Source organism: Neofelis nebulosa, chromosome 8 (assembly GCF_028018385.1).
Source record: "Neofelis nebulosa isolate mNeoNeb1 chromosome 8, mNeoNeb1.pri, whole genome shotgun sequence".
Taxonomy (NCBI): domain Eukaryota; kingdom Metazoa; phylum Chordata; class Mammalia; order Carnivora; family Felidae; genus Neofelis; species Neofelis nebulosa.
In genome coordinates, this window is record NC_080789.1 from 131,214,324 (window position 1) to 131,227,238 (window position 12,915).

Genomic DNA, 12,915 nt, shown 5'->3' on the forward strand with positions numbered 1-12,915 from the left:
AGTACACACAGCCAGCGCGTCGCATCACACCTCTGTGGGCATCGCACTAACTTGTTCAGAGACCTGCCTCCTGTGTTCTGGAAGCAGAGAATCGGCATTTGGTGAGGGCACAAGAAAGCAGAGCAGGCACAGAGGCGCCAAGTGGGCTTAGTGAGCCCTTACTTAGCCCCGGAAAGGACCTCCGGGTCCTGAAGATTAGCTAATTTGTGCCCACAGCCATTTCAGCCATCAAGAAGCCTGCAAAGGGCAAAGTCTGTAAGGACCCCATCGACATTCACAAACACCCTTGTCCGGAAGTTCTCCACGAGTAATCCCAGAGCAACATCAGGATCACCTAGAAATCCCTTATAAATGCACATTCCCAGGCCCACTGCAGACCTATAGAATCGGAACCTCTGGGGTGGGGCAAGCAATGGCCCTCCAGACAATTCTGATGCAGGCTAACATTTGGGAGCCACTATTCTGGTTGCTGGAAAATAATATAGAGAAGAGAAAACTTTACAGTGAGACCTTATGAAGAGAAAAGCTACACCATGTTATACCTTCACACCCAGTACTAGATAACAGGCAGATGCCGAAATTCTGTTTTAACAAATGTTTATGGTTTGTTCTTTAAATTGATTTAGATTTCACACAGTCACGCATAGCATGGCTCAGTACATTATAATCCCTGTGTTTTTGATATGAGCAGCAGGTATGTGGGCTGGGGTGGAGTTTCTATCTTGACAGGTGCAGGGAGCCCTGGGGCCTGGACCTGTGTCCGCTGTCGAATGAAGCCACATTACAGCCTTGGTAAACAATGTTGCCTTTTGCTGTTCCTCAAATCAATGTGTTCGATATCTACTCTTGATAGCATATGTTGGATATCTGCCCTTTGGTATCTATACTGAGCCGGGGAGGGATGTGATGCCAAGATGCCCAAGTAAGGCCCAGGTCCTTCAGTGCTACTGGGTGAAGGGTCAGTATGCCAACACCTCATCAAGGACAAGTAAGACTGGGGCGCCTGGGTGGCTCGGTGGGTTAAGCATCCAACTTTGGCTCAGGTCATGATCTCCCAGTTTGTGAGTTTGAGGCCCGCATCGGGCTGTCTGCTATCAGCATAGAGGCCACTTCAGATGCTCTTTCCCTCCCCACTTCCCATGCCCCTCTTCTGTTCTATCTCTGTCTAAAATAAATAAACGTTAAAAGAATCTTTTATACAAAAAAAAAAAAAAAAAGAACAGGTAAGCCTGTGACCTACAGGACGCTGGGGGATGGCTGTGATTGTAGGTCGTTTAACCCATCTTTCCCAATAACCTTCCATTTCCTTTCTCGTGTTATGCCCTCCACTTACTTGCTCCCTTTCTTTCACACAGTGTACTGTGCTGAAATGGGGCCAGAACTGGGAGAACACTGTGAAAAACTGTATTGGGAGAAGGGTTATCATGGCCTCTGTGTCTTGAACAAAATTACCTTTTAGGTGGGCTTGAAGCAATACACAACCTATCTCCCTGTGGCCCTTTGGCTGCATAGCAGTTATAAAATCTCCCAAATGGTGGCCAGCCCCTCATCATCTTTCAAGCTACCTCTGGCTCCCAATGGCCCTGACAACTAACAACACAAATGCCTCCCATTCATTCCACCCATATCTCCATCGAGGCAACCTCAGCCATCTTCTGGAGCCAATCCCCTTGGACAGGTGTACTGTGGGTAGAAGAGCTGCTGGAAGATGTTGCTAGGCGAACGCCTTACCTTGAGGTCCCTGTGGACAATGCCCATTCTATGGAGATAGTAGACGGCATCCAAGACCTGGCGGATGAGGGTGCTGGCATCTTTCTCTGTGTAAAATCCTTTCTCCACTATCCGATCAAACAGCTCTCCACCGGATACGCTGTTGTTGTTTAAAAAAAAAAAAAAAAAAGAAAGAAAGAAATAAGAAGTTTGAGAGGACCTATTGAATTGTTCAGGGAAAGCCATCATTAAGAGATGTCAATATGACAGAAGAAGCAAATTGGCTTCCAAAAATATTCATTTTCAGATTTAGGTTTTGCCCCATCTATGCCCCAGAAGCTATACCAGGGAAGTGTTTCTATTTCACGATGGTATAAGCATCCAGAATGAAATAAAGAGAATAAAAATAAACCAGGACCCATGGACTAGCCCGGCCTGAGAAGTCTTCTGGTCTTTGCATCCATCCTGCTGTGACAATGTAAAGTCAGAATAACTTTCCAGAATATTGGCATCATCAGATGTAGGGGGATGATGGATAGGATGCCTCCTTTGCATAAGAGAATATCCTTAAAGGTCTGGAAGGATAGGGGGTATGGGGGGCAGTGTTGTGGGCAAAGCAGTAAACAGCCAACAGGATGTTTGGGCTCTTGACCAAGTTCCGCCCCTAATATGCTGAAGGCATGGGCATTCCTTGAATCTTTGGACCTCAGTCTTTTTATCCGTAAAATAAGGGGGTTAACTTAGTCAACCATATCCAACACTGGCTTTCAGAACCTGAAAGCTAATTGTCATTTACAAAAAAAAGAAAGAAGAATGACACCCCATTACATCATCTGCACTGTAAATTAAAAAATATTTAATTTTAATTTGCTTTGAGTTTCACATTGCACTTAACGTTTTCTTCATGTTTATTATTTATTGCCTAGGTTGTCAAAAGTCAAAATGCCCTGGAGGGCAACCCTTATAGCCCCTTCAGCTCTGATAGTTAATGCTGTTCTGGGTTTAACAAAGTGACAGAATCATACAATTCTGAATAGGAACAGTTGAACACTTTAGCCTTCAAATTCTTAGAACATATACTTCTCTAAGAAAAACAGTGCTTCTTTCAGATAATTAAGCCATCTCGAATATTAGCTTCAAGAGATATATTAATACTATTCTCTTTTATAAAAAGAAACAGAATTTCCAAAAGCAAAATGAAGACTTATTTGAAATATTAAACTCATTAAACAGTTTCACAAACCACTCTTTCAGCTTAAGAGATGTAGTATAAGCCATGCCCTAGCAGTAACACACCCACACATACACAAACACATGAAGCTAGGATTCATTTTCTGCAATTCATGACAATTAATGTGCAATATCTGATCCATCAAAACCTTCCTCTTAAAAAGCCAACAAAGAAAACCAATTGTGGCTATAAAAGGCCTAGGTGTTCGAGTCTCTCCCATTACCTACAGTCATTCTAAGCGATGTTGTGCTTGGATAATGTCTCGTTTCCAAAGCAAACAGCAATCGAAATAAGAAAAGGAAAGATGCTCAGGAGAAATAAGAAGCAATTCAAAGAGTGAAAAGAAATGGAAACATCAGGGGAGAAACTACCTTTTGATGACCGGGTTGTCCAAATGGTCCAACCTTAAGGAAACCAAAATCCCAAGACATCCCCTCTTAGCAGCTATACATCAAGCTCTCCCCAGTCTTCGTGTTTCTAGACCCTTCATGCAATGAGTTTCAGTGGAAGAACTCTGGAGACCTTGAGGATGTACTCTGGAAGACGCCCAGCTGCCAGGGCAAGGGGGAACCTGTGCACATTCACCTGGAGGCATTCACTTCAGGTGATGATCTGTTCGAGCATTCATTTAAGATTTACTGGGTGCCCACTATGTGCCACCTACCATGAACCACAGGTGCCAATCAAGGCAGCAGCAGCTGTGAAGAAGGAAAGGTCTGTTTTGATCGTGCCCCTCCTCATTCTCCACCATTGGCCCACCTTCCAATAATGGCTCCCCTTCTGAGTGTTCCAGTGCCTTCTTATCACCGCTTCTGCTCACACCCTCTGCTCTGCAGGCTACCAGAAGACCTCAGGCAAGAATGCGCACCCCTTCCTCTACCCCTGCCTCCTGCCCTTGTTACCCTATGACCCACCTTTACCAGATTCCCTCCTTCAAAACTGATCTTTCCTGCTTCCCATTCTCTCAAAGTCCTCTTTTCTCCAATGTGATAAGTAAGGTATTAACGGAGGCTATTGAATCAAATACTTGTACCCTGATAGGGCAGCCATGCAGTAAGAATGGAAGCATCAGAGTTGAAAGGTAAGGTCCAGCTATAGCATGTACTGTCACAACCTCAATGCTCCACACATTTGCTATTTCACTTCTGAAAGTTCAAACGGCACCAGGGTTTCGTTGTTCTGAACACTGCTCAGAAAGTATTTGGTTTCCTTAGAAACCAAGGCACAGGAGAGAAGTCTAAACACTTGCCAAAACATAACAATACTCATAAAAATGCCTTAAAACTTGCAAATCGCTTTATACTCTTCAAAAATCTCCTTAAGCATACACTTCGAATGGCTACTGTTACGGACTGAATGTTTATGCCCACCCCACCCCCCATATTCATATGTCAAAGCCCTACCCCCCAGTGTGATGGTAGTTGAAGACAGGGGCCTTTGGCAGGTATTTAGTTTAAATTTTTTTTAATGTTTATTTTTGAGACAGAGAGAGACAGAGAATGAGTATGGGAGGGGCAGACAGAGAGGGAGACACAGAATCCGAAGCAGGCTCCAGGCTCTGAGCTGTCAGCACAGAGCCTGATGTGGGGCTCAAACTCACGAACCACGAGATCATGACCTGAGCCAAAGTCGGACGCTTAACCGACTGAGCCACCCAGGCGCCCCAGCAGGTATTTAGTTTAGATGAGGTCATGAGAGTGGGGTCCCCATGAAGGGATCAGCGTCGTTATGAGAAGAGAAATCAGAAAGCCCAGTCCAGTTCTCTCCCCTCTTCTCCCTCTATCCCTCTCTCTCTCCTCTGTTCTCCCGCCACCCCCCCCCCCCCCCCGCCATGTGAGGACACAGCAAGCAGAAGGCCATCTGCAAGTCAGGAAGAGAGTCCTTAAAAGGAACCACATCAGTTGGCACCTTGAGCTTGGATATGTCAGACTCCAGAACTGTGAGAAATACATGTCTGTCATTTACGCTGCCCTGTTTCCAGTATTTGGTTATGGCAGCCTGAGCTAAGACACCTGCTTATTTCGAAAGCCATTTGTGAACAACCAGAATCCCAGACTCGCTGATGGGGAAATAAGTTTGGAAGAGTGGCGAGGGGGGTGTCTCATTTTCAGGCCCCTGGATCATGAGGAGGTGGGTTGACGGGCTGCTGAGCTGACAGGCTGCTTTCTTGAATCAAAACCCTTTCCCAAGTGCAAGGGTTAAAGCTCCATGTTAGAAATGGAGTTCTCCAATGACAGCCTGCCAGGCATCAGAATGGAGTTAGAAGGGGAACGGTCAGGTGACTGCGGAAAGGGAGGAGAACCATCATGACGGATCCACAAGTAAAATTAATTAATGGTGGCTCTGGGAGAGAGGTTCACTGGGGGATGTCCATGTAGAAAGAGACTGGCTATTCAAGATTAAGGGACAGGACAGAGATCATTAAAAAATCTCTACTCTTCTCAATTTAAACTTTGACATTAATTAATTTTTAGTATTTTAAGGTTTATTTATTTATTTTGAGAGAGAGAGAGAGAGAGAGAGAGAGAGAGAGGCAGAGAGGAGACACAGAGAGACAGAGAACTCCAAGCAGGTTCCATGCTGTCAGCACGGAGCCTGACGTGGGTCTCGATTTCTTGATTTCATGAACCGTGAGATCACAACCTGAGCTGAAATCAAGAGTCTTACACTGAACCGACTGAGCCACCCAGGCACCCCATAAATTTTGACATTAATTTACAGCAACCTGCCTTTGCGTTGAACTTGGGTTTGCTCAGTCTCTGATCTTCCTCGCTTATCACATTGTATGGCTATCGCTGCATGTGAATTTTAAATACGCAAATACGAAATATTTTGATGTCACAGCCTCAACAAAATTCAGGTTATTTGCAAAATTTTAAGTAACGCGAATCTCCTCACATTAAAAAATCGTTGTCAAGAAACATAATTCCAAAGTCGCTGGATCAAGTACACTGCAAGTTCTGATTCCACTGTGGCGCACACACCCATACAGCGACGGGACCCGGTCAGCGTATCATGCTCTATTGTTAGTACCGGGTAGACTGCGCTGTTCTTTCCATGCACTTGAACTTCTCCATGTAGTTTCCACAGATGTTATCCCATTGTTTTAAAATTCACTGCTAATTATAATTTAAAATGTTTTCTTATCTTATAACAATATCTACACGTTTGTTAAAAGACAGCACTTGTGCTAATGCTGACACATGGGCTCCAAAAACCTATTCCTCTAGAAGTTAGGTATAATAAAATATGAAGAAGGCTGAAGGAAACCAGAATATGTCCCCCCAAAACATGCCTCCTTGCCATAAAATATATTCTGAGCTGAGAGCAATTAAGCAGGAGATGTAGGAAAAAGTTCCCCCTTTTTGGTCTAAAGGCAAGAAATAAGTTCTCCTACTGGAGACATACTCTATCAGCCCACAGACTGCACCAGAGGAATATGGCAACAATCCTCATTCAACTTCTCCCAAGTCTCTCTACCATTTACTGCCTCTGGCCCAAACTCCTTTGTTCCTGTCAAATCTTCACAAATACTGTTTGTGTAAAAGGTTACAAAGGCTTCAGGCTCTGATCACTCCCCCGGGTGAAGGATGTCAAGTACCTGCAAAAGTTCATTAACGGGTGTTGGCTTTCCTCCTGCTCATCTGTCTTTGTCAGGTTCATCTACAGAGCTGGCCAGGGACCCTACCAGGGTCAAGGAAAACTTTTTCTCCCTCTCAAAAGCCAAACAGTATAGGGCTGTGCTGTTAATTTTAGCGAGGGGTCTGAGAAATCTTCGCAGTAATGCTAGGATCATTAAAAAGCAGCGTTATAGCTAATATGCCTTGAAATTCACAAAGACTGTCACATAACTAGGCAGTGACCGTGGAAAAGAGCCAGGGCCATGGTTACAAAGCAAGATGGCCTTTGTGTGCCCCAGAGCAAGGCTGGTTATAAATGTGTTTCTCCAGAACCATCTCCCCCATTCACATTTAGTCCTAAGGAGAAGACAGTCTTGAAATAAGCAGGCTGTAATTGAGTGAGGCTAGAAGTGAAGCATTTTTTGACTGTGAGACCCCAAGGTCCAGATGGCAGATGTGTGTGTTTTTTCACCCAGCCTGGAGAAAGAAAGGCCTATCTTACAGGCCCTTTCCTCAATTAAGTCCCGGCTTGGCGGTGCCTGGGATTTCCCTCCTCCCACACAGGGCAGCCGTCCGGCTCCTGGGCCTGCGCTCTTAATCCTCACCGCTTCCCTTGGCTTTGGTACCCACACATCCTGCTCCTGGGGGCAGTCTCCCAGCCACTCTGGGGAGATTAAGGTTTATTTCATGCAACCTCTTTTCTCTGTATTTCCTCTTTTGACAAATCCTACTCTAATAATAAAAACATCTTTTTTCATAGAATTCAGTTTCTCAATATCTTCCTGGCTCAGTCTGTTCAGAAAATTCCAAAACACAAACACATGCCTCTCCACCTTCATGGACCGGATCAGTGTAACTCCTTAGGTGCCATTATCCTTTGATTCTGGCCGTTTTGCCTTCTCAATGTCAGGGTGTTATGGACTGACTTGTATTCCACAGCCCAACTTCAGATGTGCAAGTCCTAATCCCCAGTATATCTCAGCGGTGACTGTATTTGGAGATGGGGTCTTTAAAGAGATAATAAAAGTTAAATAAGGTCATATGGTTCCAATATGACTGGTGTCCTTATGAGAGAGAGAGAGCGCAGAATATGAGCACACAGTGACAAGACTATAAGGACACATGGTAAGAAGGTGGCTGTAAGCCAAGGAGAGAGGCCTCTGGAAAAACCGAATCTGCCAAGACCCTGATCTCAGACTCCCAGCCTCCAAAAGTGTGAGAAAATTAGTTTTTGCTGTTTAAGCCCCCTAGTCTGTGGTATTTTTGTTACAGCATCCCTAGCAAACTAAAGACGGGGGAATATAAAGGGTATCCCATAACCATGTGGGGGATCTCTGAATTAGATTCCCTTCAAATTGTTTTCAAGATTAATGGGCGGGGGGGGGGCAGTTTCTTCTACTGTATTTGCATTCTATGCTTTGTTTATTCACCAAATCATCAAAAATCTTGCATCAAACCAGATGATATGTTGCCCCTGTTTCCAAGGGGCACAGAGGGCAGTGTGGCCCGGGGTGGGATGGGGACTAAGGTACACAGACAAATAAAGCACAGTGTAGACAGTTCCAACATTGTGGGGTAGGGGGCAATGAAGGTGCTTTGGAAAACCACAGAAAGACATGTAGAAGGGCCCAGGGGCAGGGCAGAAAGAGGAGAATCTGAGCTGTCTTAAAGAAGGGGTGATATTTAGTCCAGTGGAGAAAAGCCCAGGGGGCAGGAAGAGCCCAGTAACTTGAATTATCATGAAAGGAGTCTTTGGTGAACTAAGTATCTTCCAGGGAACACAGTCAGTGAAAGAAGTGTTGACTGAGCACCTCCGATAAGCCCAGCACTTGGCAGCAGTGTTAGTCTGTATCTGGGCAGCTACAGAAGCCCAGGTTGACAAGTCAGACCACTAGCGAGCAAGGACTTGCCAAGCCCCGACCCTGGCTGGATGACCACAGGACATTGTGGAGGGGAGAGATCAGTGATCACAGGAGGTGGCCTGGAGAACAGGTCCTAACTTCCCTTCTGCCTCCAGAGGCCAGCACAATGTTGTCTGCACTGCAGAAAAAAGGATTCCTGGAGGCAGGGCAGACAGGAGAGACCCAGAGTCAAGAGCAAGGGCCTGGCAGGTGGAAGAAAAGGGTAGAGGCAGGAAGGAACCATGTCCGTAAAGAAGCCTCACTTATCTAGAAAATGCAACTGGTGAGGATGAAGTCAAACCATAAAGGATTCTGAAAATCAAGCAGTGGACCTGGAAGGGCTGCACAGGAAGACAGCAAATTCTTAGCTGCCTGGGATCTAAGGTAACCCACTTCTGAAAGGGATGCTACTGAGGGAGTTACCATCTGTGGATGTGGGTGTGGGGTGAGGGGCATCTTGGGACAAGGGTCCTTCCTAAGGCGTGCATACTGTCTTCCAACGAAGGTCTGCTTCAAGATTCTCAGTCCAGCAGGCTTCCTGCCACCATCCTCCAAATCCATGTTGTGCTGTGCTCACAAGAGCAAACCCATCCTCCAAGTCCATGTTGGCCCGGTTCTGCAGTGTGCACTGATTTCCCACCCACCCAGGCAACAACTTCCATTGTTTTCCAAGGGGCCTCAGGGATTCCTTGGAATCATCTTCCTCTGTTTCCAACTAGCCCCTTTGGTTCCCAGCTGGCTCCCCCTCAAGGCAGGCCAGGGAAAGTGTAGTTATAGCCAAAACCATAGATAAGAAACAATTGGAGGCATTTTAATTTTGTATGGGAAACTCATTTGCTGAGACCCTGATAAAGAAATTCTACTTTTGCATTACTCATGAGAAAAGGACAAAAGGATTTCTTAAGAAATTATTAGCATGTTCAAGTTTTCAAGAGAAAATAATTCATCTGTTTTAACTCGAAGCACCTGCTCACATTTCAAAAAAAAACATAAAAGATAATTACAAATCATTTTTAGTTTTTTGTATTCTGAGAGGGCAAAGCATGTCTCATTCCACTTGAGTCCCCAGTATCTTGGACTATTATATTCCAGCGGGGGAAGAAGAGAAAGAAAAATAAATAAATCAACAACTAAACAAATATTAACCATTCACAGAGTCCATAATGATGTGCAGAGAACTGAAAGCAGCCTGAGATGAGCGGTGTAGACACTTCTGAGTGGGCTCCAGCATGGATGGCAGGAAACAGCCGACCAAGTGACCATGTAGGGGAAGAGCTTCTGGGCAAAGAGCAAAGAGCTTCTGAGCCAGTCCAAAGATCCTAGGACAGGAAAGGTCTTACAATATTTGGGGACCAAAATGGAGGTCAGCAGTACAGCAGAGACCAGAATCTGGTGGGCAATGGGTAGAATGATTGAGATAGAGGAAGGCCCAGATCACGTGGGGCCATGTGTTATGGATTGAATGCTTGTGCCCCTCCTCTCCTCAATTCACATGTTGAAATCCAATACCCAATGTGATGGTATTTGGGGGGTGGGGCCTGTGGGAGATAATTAGGCTATGAGGGTGGAGCCCACACAAATGGGATTAGTGCCCTTATAAGAGAGCCCCAGAGGGGTAGCTTGCCCTATCTCTGCCATGTGAGGATCCAACAAGAAGCTGACAGTCTACAATCTGGAATAGGGCTCTCACTAGCACCGGACCATGCTGCCTCTCCGATCTGGGTCTTCCAGGCTCACAAATGGTGAGACATAAGTTTCTGTTATTTATAAGCCACCTGTCTATGGTACTTTGTAATGGCAGCCCAAATGGACTAAGGCACCATTCAAACTAATGTTCAAATGGGGTGTGTTTATTCTAGGTTTAGTAAGAAATCATTAGAAGGTTTTCTGTTGAGGGAGAGGTGAACCTATATTTTTTAATGATCACTCCAGCTGCTATGTGGACAATGGGTTATAGAGGTAAGAGTAGAGCTGGCAGATCACTGAGGAGCTGCTGCAAAGCATCCAGATGAGAGAGGACGGTGGCTCAGCCTGGGGAACATTGGAAATGGACAGAAGTGGACACACGGGGGGATGTTCTGGAGACACAGTAGACAAGACTCACTGATGAGGTTGACGTGGGGCATGCAGGAAGGAGACGGATCAAGAATGCCTCCTGGGGGTGCCTGGGTGGCTCAACTGGTTAAGCAGCCGACTTTGGCTCAGGTCTTGATCTCACAGTTTGTGAGTTCAAGTCCCAACATCAGGCCCTTTGCTGACAGCTCAGAGCCTGGAGCCTGCTTCGGATCTGTGTCTCCCCCTCTCTGCCCCTCCCTAGCTCGCACTCTGTCTGTCTCTCTCAAAAACAAATAAATGTTTAAAAAATTAAAAAAAAAAAAGAATGCCTCCTAGATTTTTGACTTGAGGAACATCTAGATGGTACTGCCATTATTTGAAATGGGGGACTCTGGTGAAAGAAAAGCTTTGGAAGGGTAAGAACAACTAGGGCAGCAATGACCACCAGATCTTCCCACAATGATGGAAGGCTCTTTCCCTGCAATATCCAATATGGTAGCCACTAGTTCCAGGAGGCTATTGTGCATTTGAAATATTGCTAGCACACTTGAAGAACTGCCTTTTACATTTAACTTTAGTTAATGTGAATAGCCACATGGCCCTACCACATTGGATAGCTCGGACCTAGAGCCTTGAGTACAATATGTGACGCCTTGAGTACAAATCTGAGGCGCCTTTTGGAGGAAGATGTCAAGCAGGTAGCCGTGGATACAAGTCTGAAGTTCGGGGGAAAAGATCAAGGCTAGAGTTTAAGATTAACAAGTCATCAGCACGGAGATGGTCCCCAAAGCCAAGAGGCTAGATGTGACCAACCCTGGAGAGACTGCAGTTGGATAAGAGAAGGATGTCTGAGCACTGGGAATACAGACATCCAGATAAAGGAGAGTCAGCAAAGGACCAGACAGAGATGTAGGAAGCAAAGGAGGAGAGTGTGGTACCACGGAAATCAAAGAGGAGGGTCTGAGAGATCAAGCACCATGAAGACATAGAAATACTCATTGCACTACGCAAGATGAAGGCCAGGGAAGGAGGCGGAGAGCCGAGGGTCACGGGCGTATGAGGCAGCCTCCAGACTACGGGACTGGAGATGTCAGAGGACACGGAGAAGAGAAGGTACCCAGGACTGAGCTCTCTGAGCCTCATTTTTCTCCTTTATAAAAGGGGGAATTATGTTTGCTTTGAGAAGTGAGACAACGCAAGGAAATCCCAAGGGAGACTCTTGGCATGTTTCACTGTCTTGTAAATGTCACTGCCTTCTCCCCTCCCACTGAGGACCTCGGGCAGGTGCAAGCCAGTGGCTGCCAATGCCATCCACATGTGGCAGCTGCCAGGAGCAGAGCTGCCACCAGAGGAAGGTGGCACAGGGCCCTTGGTTCTCTGGACAGAAGAACACTTGCTCTTCTCTGCTCCCCACAGACGCGTGGGGGATTTGGGGAAATACCCATGACCTTGATTAGGATGGAAACTTGTGAAAATTTAAGCCTGATTACATAATCTCACAGTTTAGTACTGTGGCTCCTTCTGCATTAGTTATCTTCCTCTAACCTTATATAAAGAGGATCCTCAAGGGGACGGTCAGAATGCTACCAACCTAGCACGGCATAATTCCTGAGACGTTCAAGGTTAGTCGAGCAGTAACTGACATGCGGTAGCCCCACATAGTGACCTTCTGGTAGAACACACGCACGCAGCACGAGCTTTGTATTAACAGATATTCTTGAATGTTTTAAATACAGTTTAGAAAAATTCGGCAATGAATTGTTTGACTATTACACACTGGCTTTCCAGAATTAGCTCCAATTAGGAAGATTTTACTTGGCAATGCATTTTTCTGTTATAATTTTTCTAGTATTAAAATAGCTTTGCGTTCCTGGAGCAGTAAAATCTGAAAGAGGCAGATGATGGCTCTGGAATAGGTCTAGGAACACAGCTTGGTTACAGATAGTCCATAAATTGCTAAGTCCCGTGTAGGGAGTGGCCACTGGGCTGTAGGCACATCTTTGTCTATCTTGGATAAGGGACTATGTTCAAAGCCGATGGAGAGCAAATATGTACTTTCATACATGCTCAGAGATGCAGAATCTGAAGGCAACTGGGTAAGACCCTGATTTTATGACAAGCCTAAGTGCATTTCATTCATTCATTTAGAGAGAGAGAGAGAGAGAGGCAGGGAGGGACAGAAAGAGGGAGAGAGAGAATCTCAAGCAGGCCTCTGCACTGCCAGTGCAGAGCTCCATGCAGGGCTCGAATCCACCAACCATGAAATCATGACCTGAACCGAAGTCAAGAGTCAGATGCTTAACTGACTGAGCCATCCAGGTACCCCTAAAGATGGTATCTTAAATTCTTTTTTTTTGTTTTTCCACTTGTCATTAAGTTCATTATATATATATATTTA

The 12,915-nt window shown here is 45.5% G+C and overlaps 1 protein-coding gene across 8 annotated transcripts in view; it reads right to left on the reverse strand.

Annotated features, from left to right (window-relative positions):
* Positions 1 to 12,915, reverse strand: part of CAMK1D (calcium/calmodulin dependent protein kinase ID) — a 502,732-nt gene that overhangs the window by 63,167 nt on the left and 426,650 nt on the right. For all 8 annotated transcript variants that reach the window (XM_058681891.1, XM_058681890.1, XM_058681888.1 and 5 more), the window contains one exon: positions 1,732 to 1,870. In XM_058681891.1, the coding sequence (XP_058537874.1) occupies positions 1,732 to 1,870 (139 nt within the window). The remainder of the gene's footprint in view (positions 1 to 1,731; positions 1,871 to 12,915) is intronic.